The sequence below is a fragment of the Ictalurus furcatus genome, chromosome 15, assembly GCF_023375685.1.
Source record: "Ictalurus furcatus strain D&B chromosome 15, Billie_1.0, whole genome shotgun sequence".
In the NCBI taxonomy this organism is placed as follows: domain Eukaryota; kingdom Metazoa; phylum Chordata; class Actinopteri; order Siluriformes; family Ictaluridae; genus Ictalurus; species Ictalurus furcatus.
In genome coordinates, this window is record NC_071269.1 from 23282775 (window position 1) to 23308395 (window position 25621).

Consider the following 25621-nt stretch of genomic DNA (forward strand, 5'->3'; position numbering starts at 1 on the left):
CACTCTGTGGCTGCGCCTGACAAAAACAGACTCTCAAGTTCCCTTTATCGATTCTTTATCTTACAAAAGAAACGGCAAACGAGGAAAAGCCTAAATAACACAGATCATATAACAGCACCAAAATATGACAGAACATGATCATTGTGTGAACTCTTGATTTCGATAGATTGTGGTTTCTCATGAGGAACGCAGTCTGTCTTCGTTAAATAATAATCTGTCTTTTGAATTAATATTTAAAACAGTACCCGTCTAACTTTGTGCTTTTAAAGCTCTTTGGAAGTATTTTTTAAGAGAAAACATTTTGATATACTGTAAGCGTGGTATAAACAGTCCCACAGGAAAACATGTGAAAAATGCATGGCATGTTATTGTGAAATCTAGGCCATGTTGTGTTGAGCATTACGAGGCGTTTCTGCATGACGGATTCGTCTTTGGACTCTTAATGGTCTATCCAGTAACATACTCATACTACAGGACTTTCTCCGATATACACACATCATACACACTCTGTTGCTCCTTAAAACACTCTTCCCAGAAGGCACGGGGGCACTTTCTGAAGCTTATTAATCTCTGTACTGCATCACTTACTCATTATTTGACCCAGTGATCTTTTGGGAATGCGTTAAAACCTCCAGTGTGTTTATTCAGCCCAATAAAATCAGCTTGACTTATAGGACCTCTTTGTAATAGTGTTTTCTAATGCACACTCGATGAGGGTCCCATGTCTGTTACCACCACTCTTTGCCGTGGTGGTAAATATGGGCACTGATGTTAACATTGTTGGCAGTGTTTGTGCTGCAGATGTTGGTACTTTTAGAACTAGTGCAGAAAATGTTGTTGGCACTGTTTTTGGTAAACGTTGGCACTGTTGGTAAATGTTGGCACTGTTGTTGGTAAATGTTGGCACTCTTTTTGGTAAATGTTGGCACTGTTGTTGGTAAATGTGGGACTGCTCTTAGTACATTTTTACACTGTTGTTGGTAAATGTTGGCACTGTTGTTGGTAAATGTTGGCACTGTTTTTGGTAAATGTCGGCACTGTTGTTGGTAAATGTTGGCACTGTTGTTGGTAAATGTTGGCACTGTTTTTGGTAAATGTTGGCACTGTTGTTGGTAAATGTGGGACTGCTCTTAGTACATTTTTACACTGTTGTTGGTAAATGTTGGCACTGTTTTTGGTAAATGTTGGCACTGTTGTTGGTAAATGTTGGCACTGTTGTTGGTAAATGTGGGACTGCTCTTAGTACATTTTTACACTGTTGTTGGTAAATGTTGGCACTGTTTTTGGTAAATGTTGGCACTGTTGTTGGTAAATGTGGGACTGCTCTTAGTACATTTTTACACTGTTGTTGGTAAATGTTGGCACTGTTTTTGGTAAATGTTGGCACTGTTGGTAAATGTTGGCACTGTTTTTGGTAAAGGTTGGCACTGTTGGTAAATTTTGGCACTGTTTTTGGTAAACGTTGGCACTGTTGGTAAATGTTGGCACTGTTTTTGGTAAATGTTGGCACTGTTGGTAAACGTGGGACTGTTTTTGGTAAACGTTGGCACTGTTGGTAGGTTAATGTTGGTAAACATTGCCACTGTTGTACATTGTAGGTTGTTTACCAACATCTATGTGCAACCTATACATTACAGTGAAATTCTTTTCTTCGCATATCCCAGTGTGTCAGGAAGTAGGGGTCAGAGCACAGGGTCAGTCAGGATACAGCACCCCTGAAGCAGAGAGGGTTAAGGGCCTTGCTCCAATGCCCAACAGTGGCAGCTTGGCAGTGCTGGTGAACCCCTGACCTTCTGATCCATAACCCAGAGCCTTTAACCATTGAGGCACCACTGTCTATGTTGTCCAACGTTGGCATTTCTAGTCAGTGTTATTTTTGACCTTGTTGTTGTCCTTGTTATTAGCAATTATGTTGGAACAGTTTGGCACTCATGACTAATATTTTTATATACTGTGCAGTTAGGCGCGCTGTGGTTGGCAAAATCCTTCCACGATTGGCACGGTTATATTCATGTTTTTGACAGAGCGTACTCTGGCACTCTTGTTGCAGTCTTGCTGGCAAATGCTTATGTTTCCAGCAGCTTGCTTCAGTTTAAAATATGTGTAATCATTTCTAAGATGTGTGTATCTTTCTGTGGGTTCTGGGAAAATGATGACATATGATCAGCTCACGCTGCTAATCAATCATTTTACACATGTCATGACTAATTAGTGCTAATTAAGCATGCCATACCATCTGCTTTTGAAGTGCTAGGACAATATTATGCATTATTAAGACCTATATTAGGTATACTTGGGGTGTGTGTGTGTGTGTCGCTTGGTAAAGCTTGTATTACCCTGGGCTTTATAATAAATGCTACATAAGTTAAACTTTATTATTATTATTATTATTGTTGTTGTCGTTGTTGTTGTTAGTGAAACCTGTTTGTATTTCATTTACAGTGCTAAGGAACAGCCAGGAAAGGGAAGAAGACTTCAATTCATCTTCATTTGCCAAACGGAGGGAGGAGGTGCCTTCAGATCTGCCCTAGGCTCTGGACTTTTTCTTCAGACTTTTGCCCTTGACCTTTGCTTCAGACAAAAGGCCTAACCTTTTACCATAATCTTTTGCCCTTGTTTGGCCAGTACTAAACTTTTGCTCTAGACTTTTGCCCTAGACCTTTACATAGCCTTTATCCAAATAGTCAAATCCAAATAGTTTCACCTTGGACCTTTGGCTGAAATATTTGTTCCAGTCCTTTACCCCTGGTGTTTGTTCTAGCCTTTTGCCCAGGACTTGTGCCCTATGCTTTTCCCCTGGGTATTTATCCTAGATTTTTTTTTTTGTACTAGCTCTACCCATTGTTTTTTGCCATAGCCGTTCTCTCAGCTTGTGCCCTACAGCTTTGCCCTGGACTTTTTCCTTTAGACATTTGGCTTGGCCCTTTGCCGTTGGACGTTTGCTTCAGACTTTTGCCCTAGATGCTGATCCCAGACTTTGGTCCATGGATGCTTGCTGTAGCCTTTTGCCCTAGACTTCTGCCCTCACCACATGCCTTTCTTCATCCTGTCATTCCACTCTCTCTTTCATTCTCTCAATTTCAGACTGTTACTTTAGGTGTGTGTGTGTGTGTGTGTGTGTGTATATGTGTGTGTGTGTGTGTGTTGTTCCTGCTGCTATAAGTGTAAAGCCTCACTAAAGTGCCCCTTCTTGCCCTCCTCCCTCTTTGTGTGCTGCAGGAGGAGGGCGAATGCTAGTTATGCTAATTCCATCCCTTCTCACGTGCTGTCAGGATGTGATGTCATCATTGACGTGGCTGTATAAAATGGATAGATGTGAACACATCTATGTTTCTGTGTGTGTTTGAGTCTGTACGGTTGGACCGAGAACTGTTGCGTTATATTCCATCGTTTATCAAACACTAATACGAACGAATACGACGGTTGAACAAGACCGGTAGTAGAACTCCAGTACAGTGTTGTAGGAGTGGCTGAAAGCAGTATCGATAATAGCGTGAGAAGTCATATCTAACGGGCCTCTAATCGCACTCTGACATTAGCAGTGACATCAATGGATAGCGCTAGTAAAGGATAGCGCCGTCGGGTGGCGTATCTACGTTTAGCAGAGCGAAGAATCCATCCTCGTTAAAAAAGAAAGATCTAGTGTTGACTAAATAATCTGTCTAGACTACAGCTAGCTTTGTTGCTAGCTATGTTGTCAAACTAAATATGTGAATTGATTACCACAGTTTGGATGCTTGGATGTAGGTATAGTCCTGATTTTTCCCTTTCTTTTTCACAACTATGCAGATCATGCTAAATTTAATTACACAATAGAATAGTTTACTCATCTAATTTAAGCTGAGCCAGCCAGCTATCAACACCGCACTGAGTAAAGGTGGGCTAGCTAACTAGTTAGCTTAGGTAACATGAAGCTATCTGGTATTATATAGCTAGCCAAACAAGCTCGCATCATATCTGTGATTAGCTGATCAAATGTAATTTAAGTATCACCATTGATAAACCACAGACGCTAGTCTGTTGGCAAATTCAGAACATACTTGCTCTCTGGCATGTGTACATTAGTTTTATGCTGATTTTCTTAGCAAACTATCCCATTTGGGTTATTAGCCGTCAGCTAACGAGTTATTAGCTGACAGGAAACAATGTCTGTCTGTCTGAATATGAATCCCATGATTGTAAAATAGTTTGTGAATAATTTCATAGTAGGCTAATGTTTAAATCTAGGTTTACTATGCTTCTGGAAACAGCAAGATTCAGATAGTTTTATGGCGCTAAGGAGTTTTGTGGCTCTGCTGTACTGTACGTCAGTGTTAAATTCTTGAATAGCAAGAAACAAGCTGAGGAAAATGATGTATTAGTGTTTGATACGTGGTGAAATAAAAACATCAAGACCATACTGTATAATCCAAACATGTTGTACGTGAAGCTACACGATGCAAATAACAACCGGAGGGTTTTTTCAAATGTCTGATAAATTTGACACTGATGTACACAGTGAAACATTATGGATCTCTTATGTGTCCTTGTGAAAAGTCTGGGAGCGGAGCTGAGCTCAGCTGCAGTGACCCAATTTCCTTCACCTTCAGGTGGCACTGCAGTGTTTTTTTAAGTACAAACCTGAGAGTGGCGTTACAGCCACACCCACACACACACACACACACACACACACACGCTTGTATACTGCAGTATCTTTGGGGCTGTGACAAGTTTTCCTGCTGAAAAAACACACAAAACAATAGAAACCCTCATAGAATTTGTGATGGTTTTAATGGTTATAATGGGAATTGTATTGGTTTTGATGGAAACTAATGGTCCCTGTGGGTTTCTACTGGTAATTCATTCCCTTCTTTTGTTGGCATGTTATGTGGATACCATTAAGCACCAGTAATGGTAATAGTTTTAATGGTTAGCTGATTTGGTTATGGTTTCGACTGGTTAGCTGGTTTGTAATGGTATTTGTAGAGGAATCCATTATAATTCCTTGATGGTTTCGACTGTTTTTTTTTTTGGGGGGGGGGGGGGGGGGGTTCAACAGGTTTATGAGAATTCAGAAGGGAACACAGTGCAGTGATAGTGATGTGGGTCACACACACACACACACACACACACACACACACACACACACAACATGAATGGGCAATATCAATACACCCCATACTGTTGCAACAAATCCGAGTGGTTCAAATAAAAACAAAAAACAAAACACATTAGCCCTTTTGCTTCAACTTTTCCCTCCAGAACATTTTCCCTGTACATTTTGCTGTAGATTTTTCTTAACCCATTTGCTTTAGCTTTTTCATTTAACTTTTTCTTTCGCTGGTTATTGCTTTCGTTTTTATTCCCACTAATTGTTTTGTTTTAGGTTTTGCTCTCTTGCCCTAGCCTTCTCCGTTTTGCTTTAGCTTTTGCCCTAGCCTTCTCCGTTTTGCTTTAGCTTTTGCCCTAGCCTTCTCCTTTTTGCTTTAGCTTTTGCCCTAGCCTTCTCACTTTAGCTTTTGCCCTAGCCTTCTCACTTTAGCTTTTGCCCTAGCCTTCTCACTTTAGCTTTTGCCCTAGCCTTCTCACTTTAGCTTTTGCCCTAACCTTCTCACTTTAGCTTTTGCCCTAGCCTTCTCACTTTAGCTTTTGCGCTAGCCTTCTCACTTTAGCTTTTGCGCTAGCCTTTTCACTTTAGCTTTTGCCCTAGCCTTCTCACTTCAGCTTTTCTCCTTAGCATTTTCTTTTGCTTTAAATAGCTTTTTCCCTAGCCTTCACGTTTCAGATTTTCTCTGAAACCCACTTGCTTTTTTCCACCTTATCATTTTGCTTTAGATTTTCCCCTAGACTACTTGTTTTAGCTTTTCTCTTTAGCTTTTTTTTTTTTTGCTTCAGGTTTTGCCCTAGCCTGTTTGCTTTAGGTTTTCTCTCTCTCGCTCTCTCTCGCTCTCTCTTTCTTTTTTTTTCCTTGGGCTTTTAACTTAGCTTTGTTGCTTTAACTTTTTCCTCAAACGTTTCTCTTTTTTCTAGCTTTTTATTTTTTTTGCTTTAGCCTTTCTATAGTCTTTAAGCTTTCTTCCCCTTGCCTTGTTTCTCTAGCCGTTTGCCTCACTCCTGCTTTTCTTTGCTTTTTTCTTTTCTTTTTGCTATAGATTTATTTCCTAGCCTTTTCTCTCTTTTTTTTAGCTTTAGCGTTTGCCCTAGCCTTCTTGTTTCAGCATTTCTCTTAGCCTTTTTGCTTCAGCTTTCCCCCTAGCTTTTAGCTTTTGATTTTTTCCCCTTAGTTTTGTTAATTTAGCTTTTCTCATTAGCCTTTTCCTATCGTTGCCTTAGTTTTTCTTCCTCTGGTCATTTTGTTTCAGCTCCCATGTCCTTAGACTTTCTTTCCCCTTGCATTTTTTTCTCCAGACTTTTTTATTTTTTATTTTTTGCTTTAGTTTTTTTTCTCTCTCTAGCCTTTTGCTTTAGCCTTTTTATTCGTTTTTTCACCATAGATTTTTATTCCAGAAGCTTCCGCAGCGCTTTCCTTATTCGCTTTGTCCTGTTTGACATCAGTGATGATCTTGCAGTTCATACAAACGCAACAATTGCTGCAAACTACAGCAGTAATGCTGCTGACATGTTCATTGCTTACGAAGGTGCAGAAAAGAAGTGCTAATGTTGCATATTAGCGTGTGGAGGTGACTCGTATCTATTTCGTCTTGCATGCAGGAAAAGTCAGGTGCTCTCGTGACGATAATGCACACTCGTGATTTTCAAAACTATACACCCATGCATCCAGGTCGAAAAGGTCCAGAGTGCACTACCGAGTGCTGATTGTATTAGTTAATAAACCTATAGTGTATCAGATGCAGCATTGCTAAGAGCAGGATTTTAATCAGACTTCAAACTACATACAAATGTATGGCTTGCATTCGGTTGGGAAACGTTGTATTTTATTATTTTTTATTTCGTCCCGCGGGAAATCATTCCTGTACAAATTGCTTAAGACAAAAAAAAAAAAATAACCCAGATGTGAGCTACCTGCCTAACTGTCCATATTAAGTGCAATCCTCACATTTGATTAAATCAGACATGATCACATTTGTTCCAGTGTAATCATCGACATCGACGAATCCATCAAAATCGTGTCGAGACTCGAACACATGCACCAAAGAATAATTTATTCCAAACAGCCTGCTCCCGTCCCCCTTTATCCTCCCTATAACTATCACATAAAAACAGGTGGATGAAAACCACATCCAGCATCCAACTGAGACAAAACCTGTCATCCTGATCTTGGCGAGGAAATGATGTCACCGGGTTTTCCTCATACCGATATGTCTGACTCATTTGCCTCAGATCCTCCAACGCATGAAACATCATGCTGTCTTTCCAGAAGGATTTTCCGGCTTGTCACATTGTGGTTGATCTCGTTTCCGATGCCCTCGTCTACTTCCTGCAGTATTTGATGGAGGATTCGGAGGAATAAAGCTCAACCTACACCCTGTTTCAGTATTTCAGATTTTGCTGTTCATGTTTATATTTAGAAACAGTTTCTTCTGACATTTTGGAAAGAAAACTGTGCCAACCCCATGCTCCTGAAATCCTCGGTTTCGAATTTCTCACGGCCCTAAAGATAATCTCATGCCTATTTAACACTAACACACCGCTAAGGTTAAAAAATTGCAGACCGTTTACCGTTTGTGCTAACAAAGGTCATGGAATAAAACAGCCCTTAAAATGGCCGCCAAGGTCGTTCAGTCAAGAGAGGGGGAGTGGCCAGGGTGCAATAAAAACAGCTTGAATGCAAAATATGTGCAGCTTCATAACGGCTTGCTAACTAGCTAGCGTACCAGCAGTCAGGGTAATAAATAAATTTAGATCGAGCTTCGCGTACAGCTTGTACTCCATGTGTATACGTACACCGATCAGCCATAACATTAAAACCACTGACAGGTGACGTAAATAACATTGATTACCTCATTTCAATGGAACCTGTCAAGGGGTGGGATATATTTATTAGGCAGCAAGTGAACAGTCATTTCTCAAAGTTGATGTGTTAGAAGCAGGAAAAATGGGCAAGTGTAAGAATCTGAGCGATTTTTGACAAGGGCCAAATTGTGATGTGAGGTCTTGTCGGGTATTTCCGGTATGCGGTGGTTAGTACAGTACCTACCAAATGTGGTTCAAGGAAGGACAACAGGTGAGCAATGATGTCAGCTCAGTCCTTCATCCAACAATCATCTTAGCTACTTCAGTGTTACTTTAACGACTTGAATTTTACCCGCGTGCCAACTGTGCTAACGGAGTGTTACTTGAGAGTCACTGAAGCGTTACTAGAGCTACGTGAGTATTACCCGAGTAACTTGAGTGAAACATAAGTCTTAATTGAGCTACACTATATAGCCAAAAGTTTATGGACACCTGACCGTCACACCTATATATGGACCTTCCCCAACCTGTTCCAGCATGACAATGCCCTTGTGCGCAAAGTGAGCTCCATGAAGACATGGTTTGCCAAGTTTGGAGTGGAAGAACTCGAGTGACGCTCTTGTGTCTGAATGAGCATCATTCAAATCTAGTGGAAAGCCTTCCCAGAAGATGAGTGGAGGTTATTACAATATAACAGCAAATGGGGACTAAATCTGGAACGGGATGTTCAACAAGTACATGTGGGTGTGTTGGTCAGGTGTCCACAAACTTTTGGCCATGTAGTGTATACATGTATATACATGTTACTTCAGGGACTTGATTGTGACTTGAGTGAGTGATGGAAGGTCCAACAATTCAAGTGTTTAGAAAAAAAAAAAAGAAGCATATTGTGCTTTTTAAAATCCAAACCACAGACAATAAACAGAACAGTCGGTTAATCTTATCATGATTTATATTATTATTATTATCATAATCATTATTGACACCATCATCATCATCATCATCATCAATACTAATCCTTATCGTATTATTATTCGTAAGGATAAGATACATCTCAGATGAAGTTTTTTTTTTCATACATAGTTCAGTGTTTCATCCTGTGGTTTTTATAAAGTGCACACGTTTTAGGACGGGAGATTAGTCCTCCATTTCTTCTCTTTTTTTTTTTATTATTTTTTTTTTTTTTAAATCCTACAAAAAAAATAAGCTCCGTACATGAAATTCAAGCAACTGTTCAACCAAAAATGAAATGTACCCAAGCCATGCAGCTTACATGATACTAAACTGTCAGCGTAGTAGTTCCTGGAGCCTCGTAGCTCCAGTGCAAAAAAAATAAAAAATTAAATAAATAAAAAAATAAGCAAACTTCAAACACTTTGATCGATTACATTTCGGTTCATTGACCTTGTGTACATTTTTATTTTGATTTTACCTAAACTATGACGTTAATTTTATAACTGGCTGAGAAATGAAGGCTTGATCTGATCACTCATCCATGTACTGTACATTACAAGAAGAGGCGGAGCTTTTTTTTTAAATTAAATATCTAGCTTTAATCCTCAGCTGTTTGTGCTTGGAGTATATCTTGGTTTTGAGTAGTAGCTACGACTAGAGTGAAATGCTATTAAATAGCAAAAGGCATTTTATTACGTGTAAGCTAGCATCGAAGATGACGATCGATGCGTTTAACCTTTTAACACGTTGGCTGTGTATCGAACTCTAGCGCTCTAAATCTCCTGGGTATTATAACTATCATCATGAATGTTAGAACTGTATATCAGATAGAATATGCGGTACATATATTCAGTAAAGCGAGGCGGTTATGGGAAATACGTTACAACACACTCATAACAGACTCCTTTAAGCAGTTGGAATTAATATCAACTGTATGACTCGTCACATTAATCGTACGCGTTTGTGTTATTATTATTCGACTCGGAGAGAACGACATTCGAGACTAGATCTCTAGAGATAGCATCATTTGGTCTTGTTGGAGTTACAATCGGAAGCGAAACAGAGAAATCGACAGCATGCAGTCACGTGAAGCTGCGCACGAAAGCTGCTAACCCCTGAAGCTACATTCGGGAAAATGCACAGCGGAAGAACGGGAGAGGAGGAAGAGTCGAAGTGGAAAGATTGAGATGAGAGGACTATATAAGAACACTAGTACTAGTATATATAGTATGGAAACCACAGGTTCCACCAGGTGATAACCTCATCAGTCCTTAACAAAAAAAAAAAACAGCATTCAGAATTGTAATTGAATGAACATGCTTTACAAGAAGGTTGTCATTGTGTCACAGCACAAGTCTTTCGTTCCTGTCCTCGCAGTCGGTCGTTATTTCAAACAGCGGCAACTATTAGTGTTTTGGAACTGTAGGCTTAGTTGTGTCTCAAATTGCATACTTCTGTACAAATCTGTACATACTTTCACAAAAATGTACGAAAACCAAAAGTCAGTCACGGCACCTGAGGATTTGCGATTTACTCGAATCGTTTAATTGAATATGCGCAATGCTACAACTCACGTTGAACGAGAACGTTGGAAATCCGGACCACGACCCAAATTCAATCACTATGTTACGATACAAGTGCTTGACGTGCGTTTATCACCTCGATCAGCCCTGACTGAAAAGCTCGTATGTAATATTATCATATTAACAACGTCTGTAGCTTAAATTGAACGTTGCCTCGGACACTTGTTTTCTTTTGGTTGGCAGAAGGATGTTATTCACACGTCAGAGGTTATCTTGATACGTAGACGATATCCAGTAAAAGTAAAAGCAACCGATATCCGAAGCAAATGAGCGACTTTCATGTACTGCGTCCTTTCCCCTTCGGTGAAGTAGCTTTTCCGCCCGGTGAATTTGGTTTGCTTTTGGTCTGATTGTTGCTTTAGCTAAAAATAGTTCTTAGCTACCTTGAAAACTCTTAAATGCTACAACTAAACTGTAAAATGTTGGCACCTCGGAAGCTGGCGGTGAGCTTATTTAAGCCTAAAATATAAGCTATTGCTACGCGCAAACAAAATTCGTTCAGAGTCCTGTTTGTTTTTCATACTTTCAATGCTAACACACAAAGAGGAGTCACAAGGAGAGTTTCCAGGACATGCAGGTGACGGAGATGTTTCTGTTTTTAGATGACGCATCCTCACGAAGGCGTTTTCAGCCCTGTAGAGCTGGCCTTTTTTTTCCGAAACAGGGACTTAAATTGCGGCATTTTCTGCTTGGCTCGGTTCGCTTTCACAAGGCAACATTTCAAAACGTTCAAGTCACAAATGAGTAAAATGTCCTCTCCTTGGTTAGAGTGCGCCTGTTTATGTTCGGGGATTATGCTCATAGCGGTCATCCATCAAGATGGATAGACTGCAGCTCCGTGAGATTATTGTGACTTTCTTTTTAGCTGTAGTTATTATAATTAATCCAATTCATATGTTCCACTGAGCGTTTAAAGCCCAAGTCCTTGAGACCGCTTCAGAACGCAATCAGAAGTCGGAAATATCAAGTAGGAATCCGACCCGCAGCGTTCGAGTCGTCAAGTCGATAGCCATGCTTGGGAAGAATCTGGCATAGCTAACAACAGAGGTAGAAAGTTCGTCACGGTGTTCAAACTGTCTGAACAGACAATAAAATAAAAATAATAAGCAGTTTAGTAAGAATAAATAAAACAGTAAGGAGTAGCACAGCGAGCACTGCTGAACGTCAGGGAGCAGTTAACGCAGCTGGCTACTACTGTTTACATCATGTACATTTTTATGTACACATTATGATTAAAATTGAATGAATAAATGTAAGAAATGGATCCATTTCTTCAATTAGTATTTAAATCGATGAATCTCGTGTACAAATGCACGTCGGTGTACTGTGTACTGACTTTCTAGATTCATTTTAAGCATTACGTCACAGTATGCGATTTGAGACACAGGTGTGGATTTTTTGTTAGCAGAGAATGATGAAATTGTTTACGAGGAAATATTGAGAAATTTGAGAATTGCACAGCTGGCATAAGAATTGGGGCAGTTTTCTAGCGAATATTGCATATAACTACTTTGTGCTACTTTGTGCTACTTTGTGCTCAAATTCAGAGAACTTTTTTTTTGTTTGCTTGTTTGTTTGTTTTTTTGTTTTGTTTTGTTTTACATGAGAAAATATTCTGCATGGCTGGCTTTTAAGAAAAACATTATAGTGCTGCGTCTAACAGAGAAACAGACAACCTTCCTGCAGTGAGACCCTGAAAGTGTACACTAACACTCCCATACAAACATGATGTCATAGAAACATAAAAAACAAAAAAAAAAAACAAAACAAACCAAAAAAAAAAAAACCCAACATAATTAGAAATTTCACGACACAGATTATTTCTATATTGCACATACTGTTAATCTCACAGAGAAAATATTCATAGATACCGATAGTGATAGGAATACTTATTACTATATTTGTGAGTTAAGTAGATTTTCGTACCTCATGCATGCTACAGGGAATGTCTTTAATCACGCATGCACTATTATATCCTATCTTATATAAAAAGGTGTTTTGAGTAAGCATGTCTGTATTTTGTTTTCATACAGGTTACACCAGCATCTGACATTTTCGTGAAGAGAATGAAAATCACTTGAATATGGAAAATAATAATAATAATAATAATAATAATAATAATAATAAATACAGGTCACATGCAGTGGCAGTGAGTTATCGCTTCAGTGACCTGTATTAAAGAAGGTTTAAACTATTATACGCCCGGACCTCCCCATATCAGACCTATGCTAAGTTCAGCCTCAAAAACCTGTGATGTCAGTGCTAGCCTTTCTTTGAATTTTTTAAACTTCTAGCTTTACAGCATAAAATATAAGATCGTATAATGCACATAAATGTAGCAGTTGGCCTAGCTGACTCATCTAATGTTAACTAGCTTAGCTAACCATATTAAAGCAAGAGCTAGTCAATATTATGTAGCTAGCTAAGTGTGCCAAACTTGCTAGCATGTTAGCTGGGATAACTATTCCTCTTCTTCTTCTTCTTCGTCTTATTATTATTATTAGGTGTGGTCAAAATGTATGCTAAGCACTAAGAAATAAAAGGAAAGACTAGCAGTGATGTCATATGATCAAATTTGCTATGGGCTAAGCATCACTTAGCAAAAGAAGACAACATTTCCATGATCTTGTACTCAGTACTTAATACTGAGGTATCATTAGAATAACAGTCAAAGTTTTGCTGTCATATTGTGGCTCTGACAATAGATGTGTTTCCACCACAAGAACCATTATACTTCCTACTTCAGAGTTGGTACATTCCTGTTGACTAGGAACCACTGGACTGGGAACATTGCAAATGGGCCATACAGAAGCCTCACAGAATGTCTTTCGTACTATTTATACCAACATGCGTTTAGCTAACAAGCGATACGTGATTTATATGAGAAGCAGTGCGGCGGATATCTAGCAGATCATTTTGCGCATGCTTCTAGTGGCATGTGGCTCAGGGAACAATTTAGAGGTGTGAAATCGCACAGCTGGGGTTGTATTCACAAAGAATCTTATCTTGCCATTAGGAGTTCTCGTAATTGGCAATAAAATGTCTTAACTAAATGTTGCCCCTTGAAACGTTTTAACACAACTGCTGAGATCATTTTTTAAAATGAAGGAATTCCTAAACTAAAGATAGGAATGAGGAATGATGCTGGCATGTTGCAGTGATTGGCTGGTGCGAAATCCAAGTGCAAAAAAAAATTCATTTCATACATGAAAACAAACATCTAAATGCTTACATATGATGTATATTTTTCCGCTTATATACAGTATGTGTGTATACAGCGCCCTCCAGTAATTTTGGCACCCTTGGTTAATATGAGCAAAGAAGGCTGTAAAACATTGCCTTTATTGTTTAACCTTTTGATCTTTGGTTCAAAGAATTCACAAAAATATTCTGCTCTCAAGGATATCAAACAATTGCAAACAAAACACAGGTTTATATGAAAAAAAAATATCTTTGTTAAATATAGGTGTGCAACAATTATTGGTACCCTTTTAGTAGTTTGTGCTACCTCCCTTTGCCAAGATAACAGCTCTGAGTCTTCTCCTATAACGCCTGATGAGGTTGGAGAATACATGGCGAGGGATCTGAGACCGTTCCTCCATACAGAATCTCTCAACACCCTTCAAATTTCGAGGTCCACGCTGGTGGAGTCTCCTCTTCAGTTCACCCCACAGGTTTTCTATGGGGTTCAGGTCAGGGGACTGCGATGGTCATGGCAGGACCTTGATTTTGTGGTCAGTAAACCATTTTTGTGTTGATTTTGATGATGTTTTGGATCATTGTCCTGCTGGAAGATCCAGTCACGGCCCATTTGAAGCTTTCTGGCAGAGGCAGTCAGGTTTCCATTTAATATCTGTTCATATTTGATAGAGTCCATGATGCCATGTATCCTAACAAAATGTCCAGGTCCTCTGGCAGAAAAACAGCATTAAAACATTAAAGATCCACCACCATATTTAACCGTGGGCATGAGGTACTTTTCCATATGGCTACCTCTCAGTGTGCCAAAACCACCTCTGGTTATTACCAAAAAGCTCTATTTTGGTTTCATCTGACCATAGAACCCGATCCCATTTGAAGTTCCAGTAGTGTCTGGCAAACTGAAGACGCTCGAGTTTGTTTTTGGATGAGAGTAGAGGCTTTTTTCTTGAAACTCTTCCAAACAACTTGTGGTGATGTAGGTGACTTCGGATTGTAGTTTTGGAGACTTTCTGGCCCCAAGACACAACTAACTTCTGCAATTCTCCAATACAGACACACGTCCAATTCCAGGTTGATTCATAACATTTCCAGTTGACTGGAACTTCTTAATTATTGCCCTGATGGTGGAAATGGGCATTTTCAATGCTTGTCCTATTTTCTTATAGCCACGCCCCATTTTGTGAAGCTCAATAACCTTTTGCCACACGTCACAGCTATATTCCTTGCTCTTACCCATTGTGATGAATGACTAAAGGAATTTGGCCTATGTGTTACCTCATATTTATACCCCTGTGAAACAGGAAGTCACGGTTGAACAATTTCCTGTTCCTAGTAACCAAGGTATACTAAAAAAAATGTAAAATATCAGTGGGAATATACTTCAAATATATAATTCTCACATAAATTCATAGGGGTGGCAATAATTGTTGTACACATATATTTAACAGATTTAAACCTGTGATTTGTTTGAAATTGTTTGATATCCATGAGAACGGAGTTAAATAATAAAGACAATTTTTCACAACCTTATTTGCTCATATTTACCAAGGGTACGAATATTAGTGTAGGGCACTGTATATATACATAGTGGAGTTCATATTTAATCAAACCAAAAAATCTTTCCCTTTAGGCCACGCCCACTCTGGCTTTATATTTAAATACAGATACTAATATTCGTAGCATTGAACATATAGATACAGATAGTGGCTAGTGTGTCCATCCATCCAATTTCTGTACTGCTTATCCTACACAGGGTCGCAGGGGAGCCTGGAGCCTATCCCAGGGAGCTCAGGGCACATATTTTCGATTTGGAAATGCCAATCAGCCTACAATGCATGTCTCTAAATTGGGGGAGAAAACCTGAATACCTGGAGGAAGCCCCCGAAGGCTTGGGAGAACATGCAAACTCCACGCACACAGGGCGGAGACGGGATTCGAACCCCCAGCCGTGGAGGTGCTAGGCAAACATGCTAAGCCACTGTCTCCCCCTGACTAGTGTGTATGACATAGAATGGCCTATTGGTTTTCAGAGTCCACGTAGCAGTCTATACCATAGTGTGTCCATGGCGTTATAGTTTGAAAACACCACTAAAAATTTGAGTCTCCCCTAGAGTTTCCCCTAAATCTGCCAGTTAGAAGCGACTTTTAACTTTGAAGATTCTTTGTGAATACAGCCCCTGACATTAGTGTCAACCTCATATCCATCCAACAATGCAAAACAGTAAAGAACAACACAACCTCACCCTCCTTCATGTTCTTCGGTGGATAAGCGTCTATATAACAGCAATGTCAAATATCCTTTGGATGTCTTGGACCATGTCATTTCCCAAACCACGAAAACTGAACATCCACTACCCCATAGAACGGCATTCCATGTTACAGGTCCTAGCTACAATCCCTGCTAGAGAGAAAGAAAAAAAAAATGGAAAAAAAAAAAAGAAATTCCATTACATGTCACATTGTTGAAATCCAATGCAGGAAGTGCACAAGTCTAGTGAATAAATAATACAAGAAAATGGCATGAATAAATATTGCAATGAGACACATTTACTCCATGACCACACACGTACAGTCGAGTAGAAAAATCTGATCGCACTACGTGATTTTATTTCTTCAAGTGTTACCAAACGCTAATCCACATTTCCTCAGCTAATCGATATAAATAGTGTTACTTCTTGTCATCTCTTAATGAGTAACACCATATATTCTCGCAGTCATTACGGTTATATATGCTTTCAGCATGACACTTGAGAAATCACCATGTTAGAGTTTAATAACTGATGAAATAGTACCAGCTCTTGGTAGTGGATCTTGATTTTTGTGATCGACTGTACACCTTCATAGCTCGCTGAGAGGAATGTTACATTACATTACACGTGGAATGCTGCAGTGGCTGGCAGTATACTTCTACTGTGTTATCCACATTCTTTTTTTTTTCTTTATTATAGCTCTTTGTTTATAGCGAAGAGGAAAGTCCTCTTTGAGTTGACAGTTTAGCGATGGTCCCTTACGGTACCTTTGCTAGCATTTCTAGTGGTTTGGCTACGAATTTGGCTACAAGCAGAGATGAGGGAACGGTCTCCCGATTATAAATAAGTGATAGGTATTCCTGCTGCAGTTGGTGAATAGTTAAGGTTATGGTGATGACATGGTTAGCACACACAACTTTTATCTCAAATCCACTACAAGTGGAATTTTTTTCACATTCTCCAAAAGATCTGTTGATCATTTGCCTCGTCAATTGCCGCTTCTCTAATCTTCAGCATCCTAAAGCCATGGAAACAGAGATAAACATGGCATATCCCTTCCCAAAAAGCTTTTCAATCTGTCCTCTACTTGCAAGAAATATCCAGCTATACATCGGTGAGCATCTTGGTGATGTTGACATAGTTGGTGTTAGCATGCGTGCAGTTGCCGGTTTTGAGGTTCTCTCCACGGAAATCCTCATTGCTGTTGTTCACGGCCTCCTGGATCTCCATGTAGTCAGATTTACTCATGCTGGAAACGCTTCGGCTCTTTTTCAGATCCTCCGTCGAGTCAATCTTAGGGACGCTGGTCACGTTGAGGTATTGTGCCTGCTCCTCTCCCTCTGTCTCTCTGTGGTAGAAGTAGTTAAAGTTGGACACGATGACAGGGACTGGAAGAGCGATGGTCAAGACACCAGCGATAGCACACAACGATCCGACGATTTTACCCCCAATGGTGGTCGGAACCATATCTCCATATCCTACAGTGGTCATGGATACTACTGCCCACCAAAAAGCATCCGGAATGCTGATAAACTGTGAATCTGGTTCGTCTGCTTCTGCAAAGTACACGGCACTGGAGAAGAGGATGACTCCGATGAAGAGGAAGAAGATAAGAAGCCCCAGTTCTCGCATGCTCGCCTTGAGAGTCTGACCCAGAATCTGAAGACCTTTTGAGTGGCGTGACAGCTTGAAGATCCTGAAGACTCGCACCAATCGGATCACTCTGAGAATTGCTAAACTCATCGCCTGTTGACCCTGTTGACCATCTTCTGGACTTTCAGCCAACTCAGTCCCCAGCGTTATGAAATACGGAATGATAGCGACAATGTCAATGATGTTCATGATGTTCACGAAGAAGCCTGCCTTACTCGGACACGCAAAGAAGCGGACAAGGAACTCGAAGGAGAACCAGATGATGCAGAGAGTCTCCAGGATGAAAAAGGGGTCGGTAAAGTAGTTGGATGTACTGATCACTGTAGAGTTGGAGTCGCTGTTGTAGGTTTTGCGCAGCTCCTCCTCGTTGCGAAAAATAGGTAGCGTCTCTAGGCAGAAACTGACGATTGAAATCAAGATGACCATGACGGAAATGATGGCAATAATTCGGGCTGGACCGGAACTTTCCGGATACTCAAACAACAACCACACCTGCCTTTGAAACTCGTTCTCGGGCAGTAGTTTCTCTTCCTCTTTAATAAATCCTTCATCCTCCCTGAAAATCTCGATGGCTTCCTCGCCGAGTTCGTAGAAGCGAATCTCCTCGGAGAAAATATCCAAAGTGACGTTAACTGGCCGCCGTAGCCGTCCACCGGACTGATAATAGTACAGGATGGCATCGAAGCTGGGTCGATTCCGGTCAAAAAAGTACTCGTTCCTTAGCGGATCAAAGTAGCGCATCCTCTTTTTAGGGTCCCCGAGTAAAGTATCAGGGAACTGAGAGAGCGTCTTAAGCTGTGTCTCAAATCGTAGACCTGAGATGTTAATGACCACACGCTCGCAGCACTCATGGTCTGGTTCCGGGTCGTACATGTCCTGAGGTTGACCCGGATGAGCCGCAGCTTCATCTATGTGGTCACTTGTAGCGACGGTCATGATGCGAAGAGTGGGTGAAGGACAGGTAGGGGAAGAGTGCGCGCTACGTCTTTGACCTTCTCACACGTCAGATGAGGATCCAGGATTACCTACAACAAGCAGACGAAAACAATGCTTAGAAGACTTGTTTTCCCAAAGTCTTTATTTCAACTTTACAGGTTCTCTAGGTTCCATTTTCTTATAGAAGAAGTATTATTTCATTGTGTCAGGTTCTCTAATGCCCTTTCTCAGAATTTCCTTTCACATTCGGGTACTTACTGTATTTGTTCATCTAGTGCATTAACCAGCCACGTTGTTGCGTCCCTCTTTTCAGTATATCTACTCGGGATTTTATTTTCTCAAGGTTCTAGTGCCTCAACTTGAATTGCTACTCGCTTGTCCACTACACTGTAAAACCGGATCAGTTCATTTAACTCAAAAAATTTGAGCAAACTGATTACCTCAAAATTTTTTAAGTTGATCAATCAATTTCTTCAAGCCAAATACACTTAAATATAACAAAAATTGAACTCAAACTTTGTAATTTAAAACTAATTTTTGTCACATTATATTACGTTATACAGCCGTTAACTAATCACTAACGCTTAAGCGTTAACAGGTAAGTGCTGTCGACTTTCAGTCAGGTTAGTCTTTTATCCAGATGTTTGTAAGCAAAGAATTTTATGTAGCACAACCTTCATACATTTTACTTGAATGCCCTTAATATACATTACCCTGGAGCGACACTGCTAAGCTAACAAAGCTAAAAAATGAGATAAAAGAACGGTTCCATCGCGTTCTTTACATATGACATGACAGCATATTCTGCTTAATAGTAAACGTATAGTAGAAGTAAAAGCGAACACAACATTTAAGCAGAAATGTGTATTTATTTCGAAATATTTTAGAGCATGCTTTTACTTTGCAGTGTGATTTGTTGCTTGGAGAATTGTAGGAAAATATAGATATATTTTTTTACAAGCATTGGACAATCTTCGAAAAGCCGGCTAATATGAGATCTTCCTGTAGCCAGGTATGCAGGAAGTGACGAACTCTGGACAGGAATTTTCTGTACCGCTTATCCTACACAGGGTCACGAGGGAGCCTGGAGCCTATCCCAGGGAGCTCCGGGCATGAGGCGGGGGACACCGTGGACAGTGTGCCAACCCATCACAGGACACAATCACACACACATTCACACACTACGGCAATTTGGAAACACCACAACTCGTTATTAATCAGTTAAGCACTTTTTTTTTTTTTTTAAATAACGATTCGGTTCACTCCGAAACGATTCAGCATCCTCGTTTTCATTTACGTTTAATGAAAACCTTCCGTTTCATGTTTGGGGTTTGGTTTTTCATGTCCCGTAATCGTTTCCAATCCCCGGTGTCGATTTAGTTCAAAATGGGAAAACGTGTTCTCCGAGCTGCAGTTAAAACAATTAGAAAATCCCCCGCAGCTGTTACTTTACGCCATGCTTTAGCAAACTGTGTTTACGTTGTTGTTTGGCTCTCAAATCGGTGCCGGCTTGGGCCGTAGGATGTAGAATATAATTATCCCTACATGATTTTACACTGCCTGACGCAGGCGATATTTCAACTTCATTTCGTGAATGAAGGCGTAAATGAATGTTTGTTCTCCTGTTCGTTTTACAATCATCATTAAGCTTAAAAAAAATAATAATAAAATGAAATGCCAAGCACGTAACACTGTTTTGTTGTGAGCAATAATTACAGGAAGAAAATGCCAGACTATCAATATGCCGAGGAGGATTACGGGTGAACTTAGCACATGCTTGTGGGAAAAATGATTTGACGGTTAGTTTGCTAGAAAACGCTTGAACTCAAATGTTAGCGTTTTTGAGAAAGATCACTGGTTGATAAGAGTCAGTTTTACTGCATTAGCTAATTGTAACCACAGAACAAATATTTCAGCTGCCTTTATCTGGAGAGTGCATTAACGCAGACTAAAACGGACGCCCACGCAGGGGGCTGGAACTGATTGGAAAATGGCTTTTTTCATATATTGTGTCAGTGTAGTTCCTGCAGATTGTTTTTATATAGTAATATACTATAATGTACTATGTAGTCAGCACGCTTGGGGAGTCACGGAGTACATGTCATCAGGATACAAAAAACTGGTAACGGTAATCCGTTACAGTTACGTCAAAAAACATAGTAATCAGATTACAGGTTCATTTAGTAAAAATGCGAATACTACCAGGATTACATATATATATATATATTTTCCATTTAAAACCAAAGAAATGAATCTTTTGACACAACGCAATACAGAAAGCTGCTGGATTATAGTTCTGGTTCCCACGTGAGCAGCCTCCTGGTGCAGCCGCAAATAAATTTTTGATAGAAATGAACACGTTCTCTGAAACGCTTTTGTCAGTGTAAAAACGTGGGCGGAGTGAAACCGGTGTTATTTACACAGCGCATATTTATGCGACGCTAACGGCGCGTCTTTTTCCAGTGTGTTAAAGTGCGCATTCATAGTAACACCGTTTCGAACGCTGTTAAGACACGCCCCCACCCCCCACCCCGCCCCCTAGCTTTTGTGACGTAATGTTACCCGCATCAGGGACAGTGATCTTTTATTTATTTATTTATTTTTATTAACAACCAATCCAAACACCGAACATGTTCTTAAGCTCTAAAATAAGCTCTAAATAAAAGTATTCTAGATCGTATCGTTTTTCTCTGGACTTTACTTACATATCTGACCTCGAAGCAATCCAAAAATAATCACATTACATTACTTTCATATTGTGTTACTTGGATTACGTTACCGATGACATTTTCTTAAAGAAGTCATTTGTAACTGTAACGCGATACATTTTTAAAGTAAACCTTCCCGACCCTGGTAGTTAGTGCGTATTTTGTATTTATTTACCCTGTCTTGTGCGTATTTTGAATTGTATTACGTGTATCGAATTGTGTTCTGTGTTGTACTGACTCGACTGACCCCAGGAGCACTTTAGACATATACTTGGATCGCTAAACGTGTACACTTACTAGACCTATAAAGCTCGCGCACGGCTCTGACGGATGCGCTCTGATCTATCGGACCGACAGCTCTGCTGGGACGCTCGCGTGTTTGCTTTTATCTCCGCACGAGATCAATATTCTTCTTGGTAAAGCTGCATCACTCCTTTCTGGGTTCAATTATGCACCGTAAACCTAATCGCTCTTTGAGTGCCCTACAGGCGAATTGGATTTGAACCGCTCCCAGCCTGCAACAGAGGTTTGAGTGTCACTGAATACATGGGTGCATTCTATTCCGAGTCAAGGTGAGGGGAGAAGATGCAGTGAAGTGTGTGTGTGTGTGTGTGTGTGTGTGTGATCAGCCTGATTTGCTCTTCGATTCAGCTTCGATCGTAGGATAAAGTCTAATAAGCCTACTAATAAAGTACTATTAAAGATGAATCCACCGAAACAAAAGGTCATGTTGACATTTACAGAATGCGCGCTGTCAGAAACAAGTACTATACAGGTACAAGGTTTAAACATATGTATCCTCAAGGGTGTCACAGCAGGCATTAAGGTCAAAATACACACCTTAATTATGTGTAACTCGTCAAACTACCCGTACCCTTCACAGTAACACACCAGTGACAAGCATTTGATCCTTAAAACCTGAGCTTAGACTATAAACACGAGAATTTTACAAGAAATGTCAACAATCTAACAAGCTGACTTTCTTAACTACCGATAAACTACCAATATAATACGAATCCATTACCTGTAAACATTCTCAATCTGAGGTTAAATTCCCCCTAGCGCTATCTTTTTTTCTCATTCAGTTCATCTAATCCAATCTAGTCTACTAATAATCTGCTGATGAAATGCAATCAATTTTATATAATGTAAAAATGTATAACACACTTGGGGGGGGGGGGGGGAAGAGAGTCTTAAAGTGGGATACAAACAATTAAGTGTCACTGGGGTGGAAACCTCAAGAGAAGTTAATATCTAAAGGATGTAGTGCGTCATCGTATATAACATCGTATAATAGCACATCGATTCTATGATACTAATAATTAAACACTGATAATACACTCTCTGCAAACAAATAAATAAAAACGGTACTAAACTCTACACTTTGAGGTGGTATGTTTATGTTTTGTATGCTTTAATAAGTGTCTTTCACCTGGAAATGTACAGTGGAGACACTGTAGTGCACCTTTAAAAGGGTACATAATGAGTTAACGGTACTCTCTGCACCTTTCCAGGTAATACATACATACATACTAAAGGTAGAAAAGGTGTACAGGACGTTTGAGTATGCCACCCCTAGCAACAAGGAACGGTGTACCCTTTCTTCTTTTTTTTTTTTTTTCCTGAAAGTGTACCTGTAAACCTTTTGAATTTGACGATAAAATCATCATAAGCAAAAGTCAAAACATGAAGTGTTTGCATGATTATATCACTGTATCAAAAACACACATCTCAAGCATGTCGACTATGGCACGATGTAGAACTATGATACGAGAACTTACCTCTGACCCTCAAAACACACAGCGGGATCATTTGCAGGTCCTTCCGAGTGGAGGTTCCTCTGCGTATGTCGGTGCGGCTTGGCGTTTCTCTGTGCTGCAGTGATCCTGATCCTCCACCCAGACGAAGGGCGCCGAGCAAACGGGACGCTGTCATCGACCTTTTTATGTATCCATCGTTTACAGATGATCAAACATCGGAGCCTCTGACTGCATAATTGCATTGAAAGATGCTGAAATGAGCAGTCTGGTCTGGACTGTCAACCATCACCTCCACCACCACCACCCCCCCATCCCCCCGCCCGCCCCAACCCCAACACCTCTACTTTCCTAATGTGTGTGTATATGTCTATATATATGTGTATGTGTGTATGTGTGTATGTGTTTGAGAGAGCTTGAACTGTCCTGACTGCATTAGACACCTGCAAAGAACAGAGTGACGGTGGAATCAGCAGGTATCACACTGGACCCATATTTTACAGATATAAAACCTGCATGCAAACACTTGACTATTTTATCCCAATTCCTAAGCCCCCCCCCCCCCCCCCCCCCCAAAAAAAAAAATAGAGCAGGTATGCTAACAAAATGGAATATATTGTCTGAATACATACGTTTCCATTCCCTATTTTCCTCAGGTTGCATTTTGGGTGTTAAAGAAATGGCACTCCAGCAGTATTTCCTACTAAACTGGTACAAATTCAGCTGTTGTTGTTTTTTTTTTTTCTTCTGAGAATGGTATGCATTCAGATACCGGGCTCGTGCACTCCTGAAAGCCGAAAGTGAGAGGCGAAGCTGCAGTGCATCATGCTGCATCATCTCCAACAGAACCACACCACACCATGCACTAGGCTGGAGCAGGCACCATTTATTATTATTATTATTATTACTATTATTAGTATGCTTAGTATTATTATTATTATTATTATTATTATTATTATTATTATTCAAGCAGGCAATACAGAAAAACACATGCACTGGGGGGGAAAAAAAATCTCCGTGTCAATGTATCCGGTGTGAATAAGGTCTCTTGCTCTTACTTGCATCCCTTCCGCTCATTTTAACGACGCGCATCGCGTGTTAAGGCTCAATAAACTCCGACTTTCCGTCGTTTGGTTCCTAATCGTGCCATTTTACAGTGCTGTGTCCATGCTGCAGATGGGCGATGCCGCACGCGCTCGCACACACACATAGACACACACTCTCACACACTTGCACACGCAGTCTCATACACACACGCGCGCCCGCAGGAAGGAAGGATTTCACGGAGGCGCAGTGCGCGCTCCTTCTGCGCGCATCCGCATCCACGGCGCGCGCATGCACGGGAGCGTGCCTCTGCTGCCTGGGATAAACATATCAAAGCGCGCAATCTGTGAGTGCTGTCTATGAAGTAATGCGCGCTTTTATTCAGAATCGCTTATGGGTTTGGTCACAGTTTACAATATTAATATGATGTGAGATATATATATATAAAGGTATTAAATAGGCAAAAAAAATAAATAAATAAAAGGTTATTAATACACTATCTGGCCAATCAAAGTTATTACTGAATACAAAAATTCATTATAGTGTTTTTTTTTTATTATTTATCTAAAATGACAAACATTAACATTGCCTCTAAAAATCCTCCAACAGTCAATAAAATTATTAAAATAACAAATCAATCAAAATAATAAAATTAACTAAACCGGTACATTTCCTGAAGAAAATGTGAGTGGTGCTTGCCGTGGCGAAACCGGGACGGGGCGCCAATACTTTCGAGAGCCGCCCGCGTAGGGCGCCAATACTTTCGAGAGCCGGACAAATAGGGCGCCAGCACTGTTAGAGCTGGCCGTGTAGTGCGCCAATACTTTTTAGAGCCGACCGTCAAGGGCGCCAGTTCTTTTTTGAGAGCTGGCCGTGCGGGGTGCCAATACTTTCGAGAGCCGGCCAGATAGGGTGCCAATACTTCTCAAAGTTGATGTGTTGGAAGTAGGAAAAATGGGCAAGTGTAAGGATCTGAGAGACTTTTACAAGGGCCAAACTGTTATGGTTAGCCAACTGGGTCAGAGCGTCTCCAAAAAAACGGCAGGTCTTGTGGGGTGTTCCCGTTATGCAGTGGTTAGTACCTACCAAAAGTGGTCCAAGGAAGGACAACCCGTGAACCGGTGACAGGGTCATGGGTACCCAAGGCTCACGGATACATATAATAATCAACGACGCCGTGGTGTGATGTAGCCTGACGTCTCTTTCTTATCTCTTGAATTTAATAAGACAAAAAAACAAACAAATATGCAGCTTTCATGTTAGTGAGAAATCCCAATGCTGTCCTGAAGAGGTGGAGAACTTAGTGACAGTTCCAAGGCACTGACGGTAAATGACGGTAAATAAACATCTCCAAACAAACAAACAAACAAACAAAAAAACTTCACCACATCAACGATTTTATGCTTTTATTTGTTAGATAGCAAAACATTTTTTAATGTGGAGTGTTACCATAAAAAAAACCTTGTGAATGAGTGTGATGAATGAAAGTTAAACTTCTGGCCAATCAGATTCAAGATTCTCAACAGTGCTGAGGTATAAATGCTTTTATTGTGTGATTGTGGTTTTATTCGCATAGCACATTTGCTAAGGAATGCTTCATTTTACTTCAGAACATACGTGTGAACTTTAAATATATGGAACTA

The 25621-nt window shown here is 40.2% G+C and overlaps 1 protein-coding gene across 4 annotated transcripts; it reads right to left on the reverse strand.

The window, feature by feature from the left end:
• Nucleotides 1-16594: 16594 nt before the first annotated feature.
• kcna2b (potassium voltage-gated channel, shaker-related subfamily, member 2b) lies at nt 16595-25317 on the reverse strand. 4 transcript variants are annotated; one of them, XM_053643975.1, is made up of 4 exons: nt 23993-25317; nt 23567-23721; nt 22959-23165; nt 16595-18558 (listed from the first exon to the last, which is right to left on the reverse strand). In XM_053643975.1, the coding sequence occupies exon 4, from the start codon at nt 18467-18469 to the stop codon at nt 16985-16987; it is 1485 nt and encodes a 494-aa protein (XP_053499950.1). In that variant the 5' UTR covers nt 18470-18558; nt 22959-23165; nt 23567-23721; nt 23993-25317; the 3' UTR covers nt 16595-16984. The 4 variants fall into 4 exon arrangements, 3 of the variants coding, with proteins under 3 accessions (XP_053499950.1, XP_053499951.1, XP_053499949.1); XM_053643976.1 differs by lacking the exon at nt 23567-23721; XM_053643974.1 differs by lacking the exons at nt 23567-23721; nt 23993-25317 and having other exon boundaries at nt 22959-23261.
• Between the last annotated feature and the right edge of the window lie 304 nt (nt 25318-25621).

What these genes read in the sequence shown, in the direction of transcription:
- kcna2b (XM_053643976.1), bottom strand. Translation starts at nt 18,469, where the DNA reads ATGACCGTCGCTACAAGTGACCACATAGATGAAGCTGCGGCTCATCCG.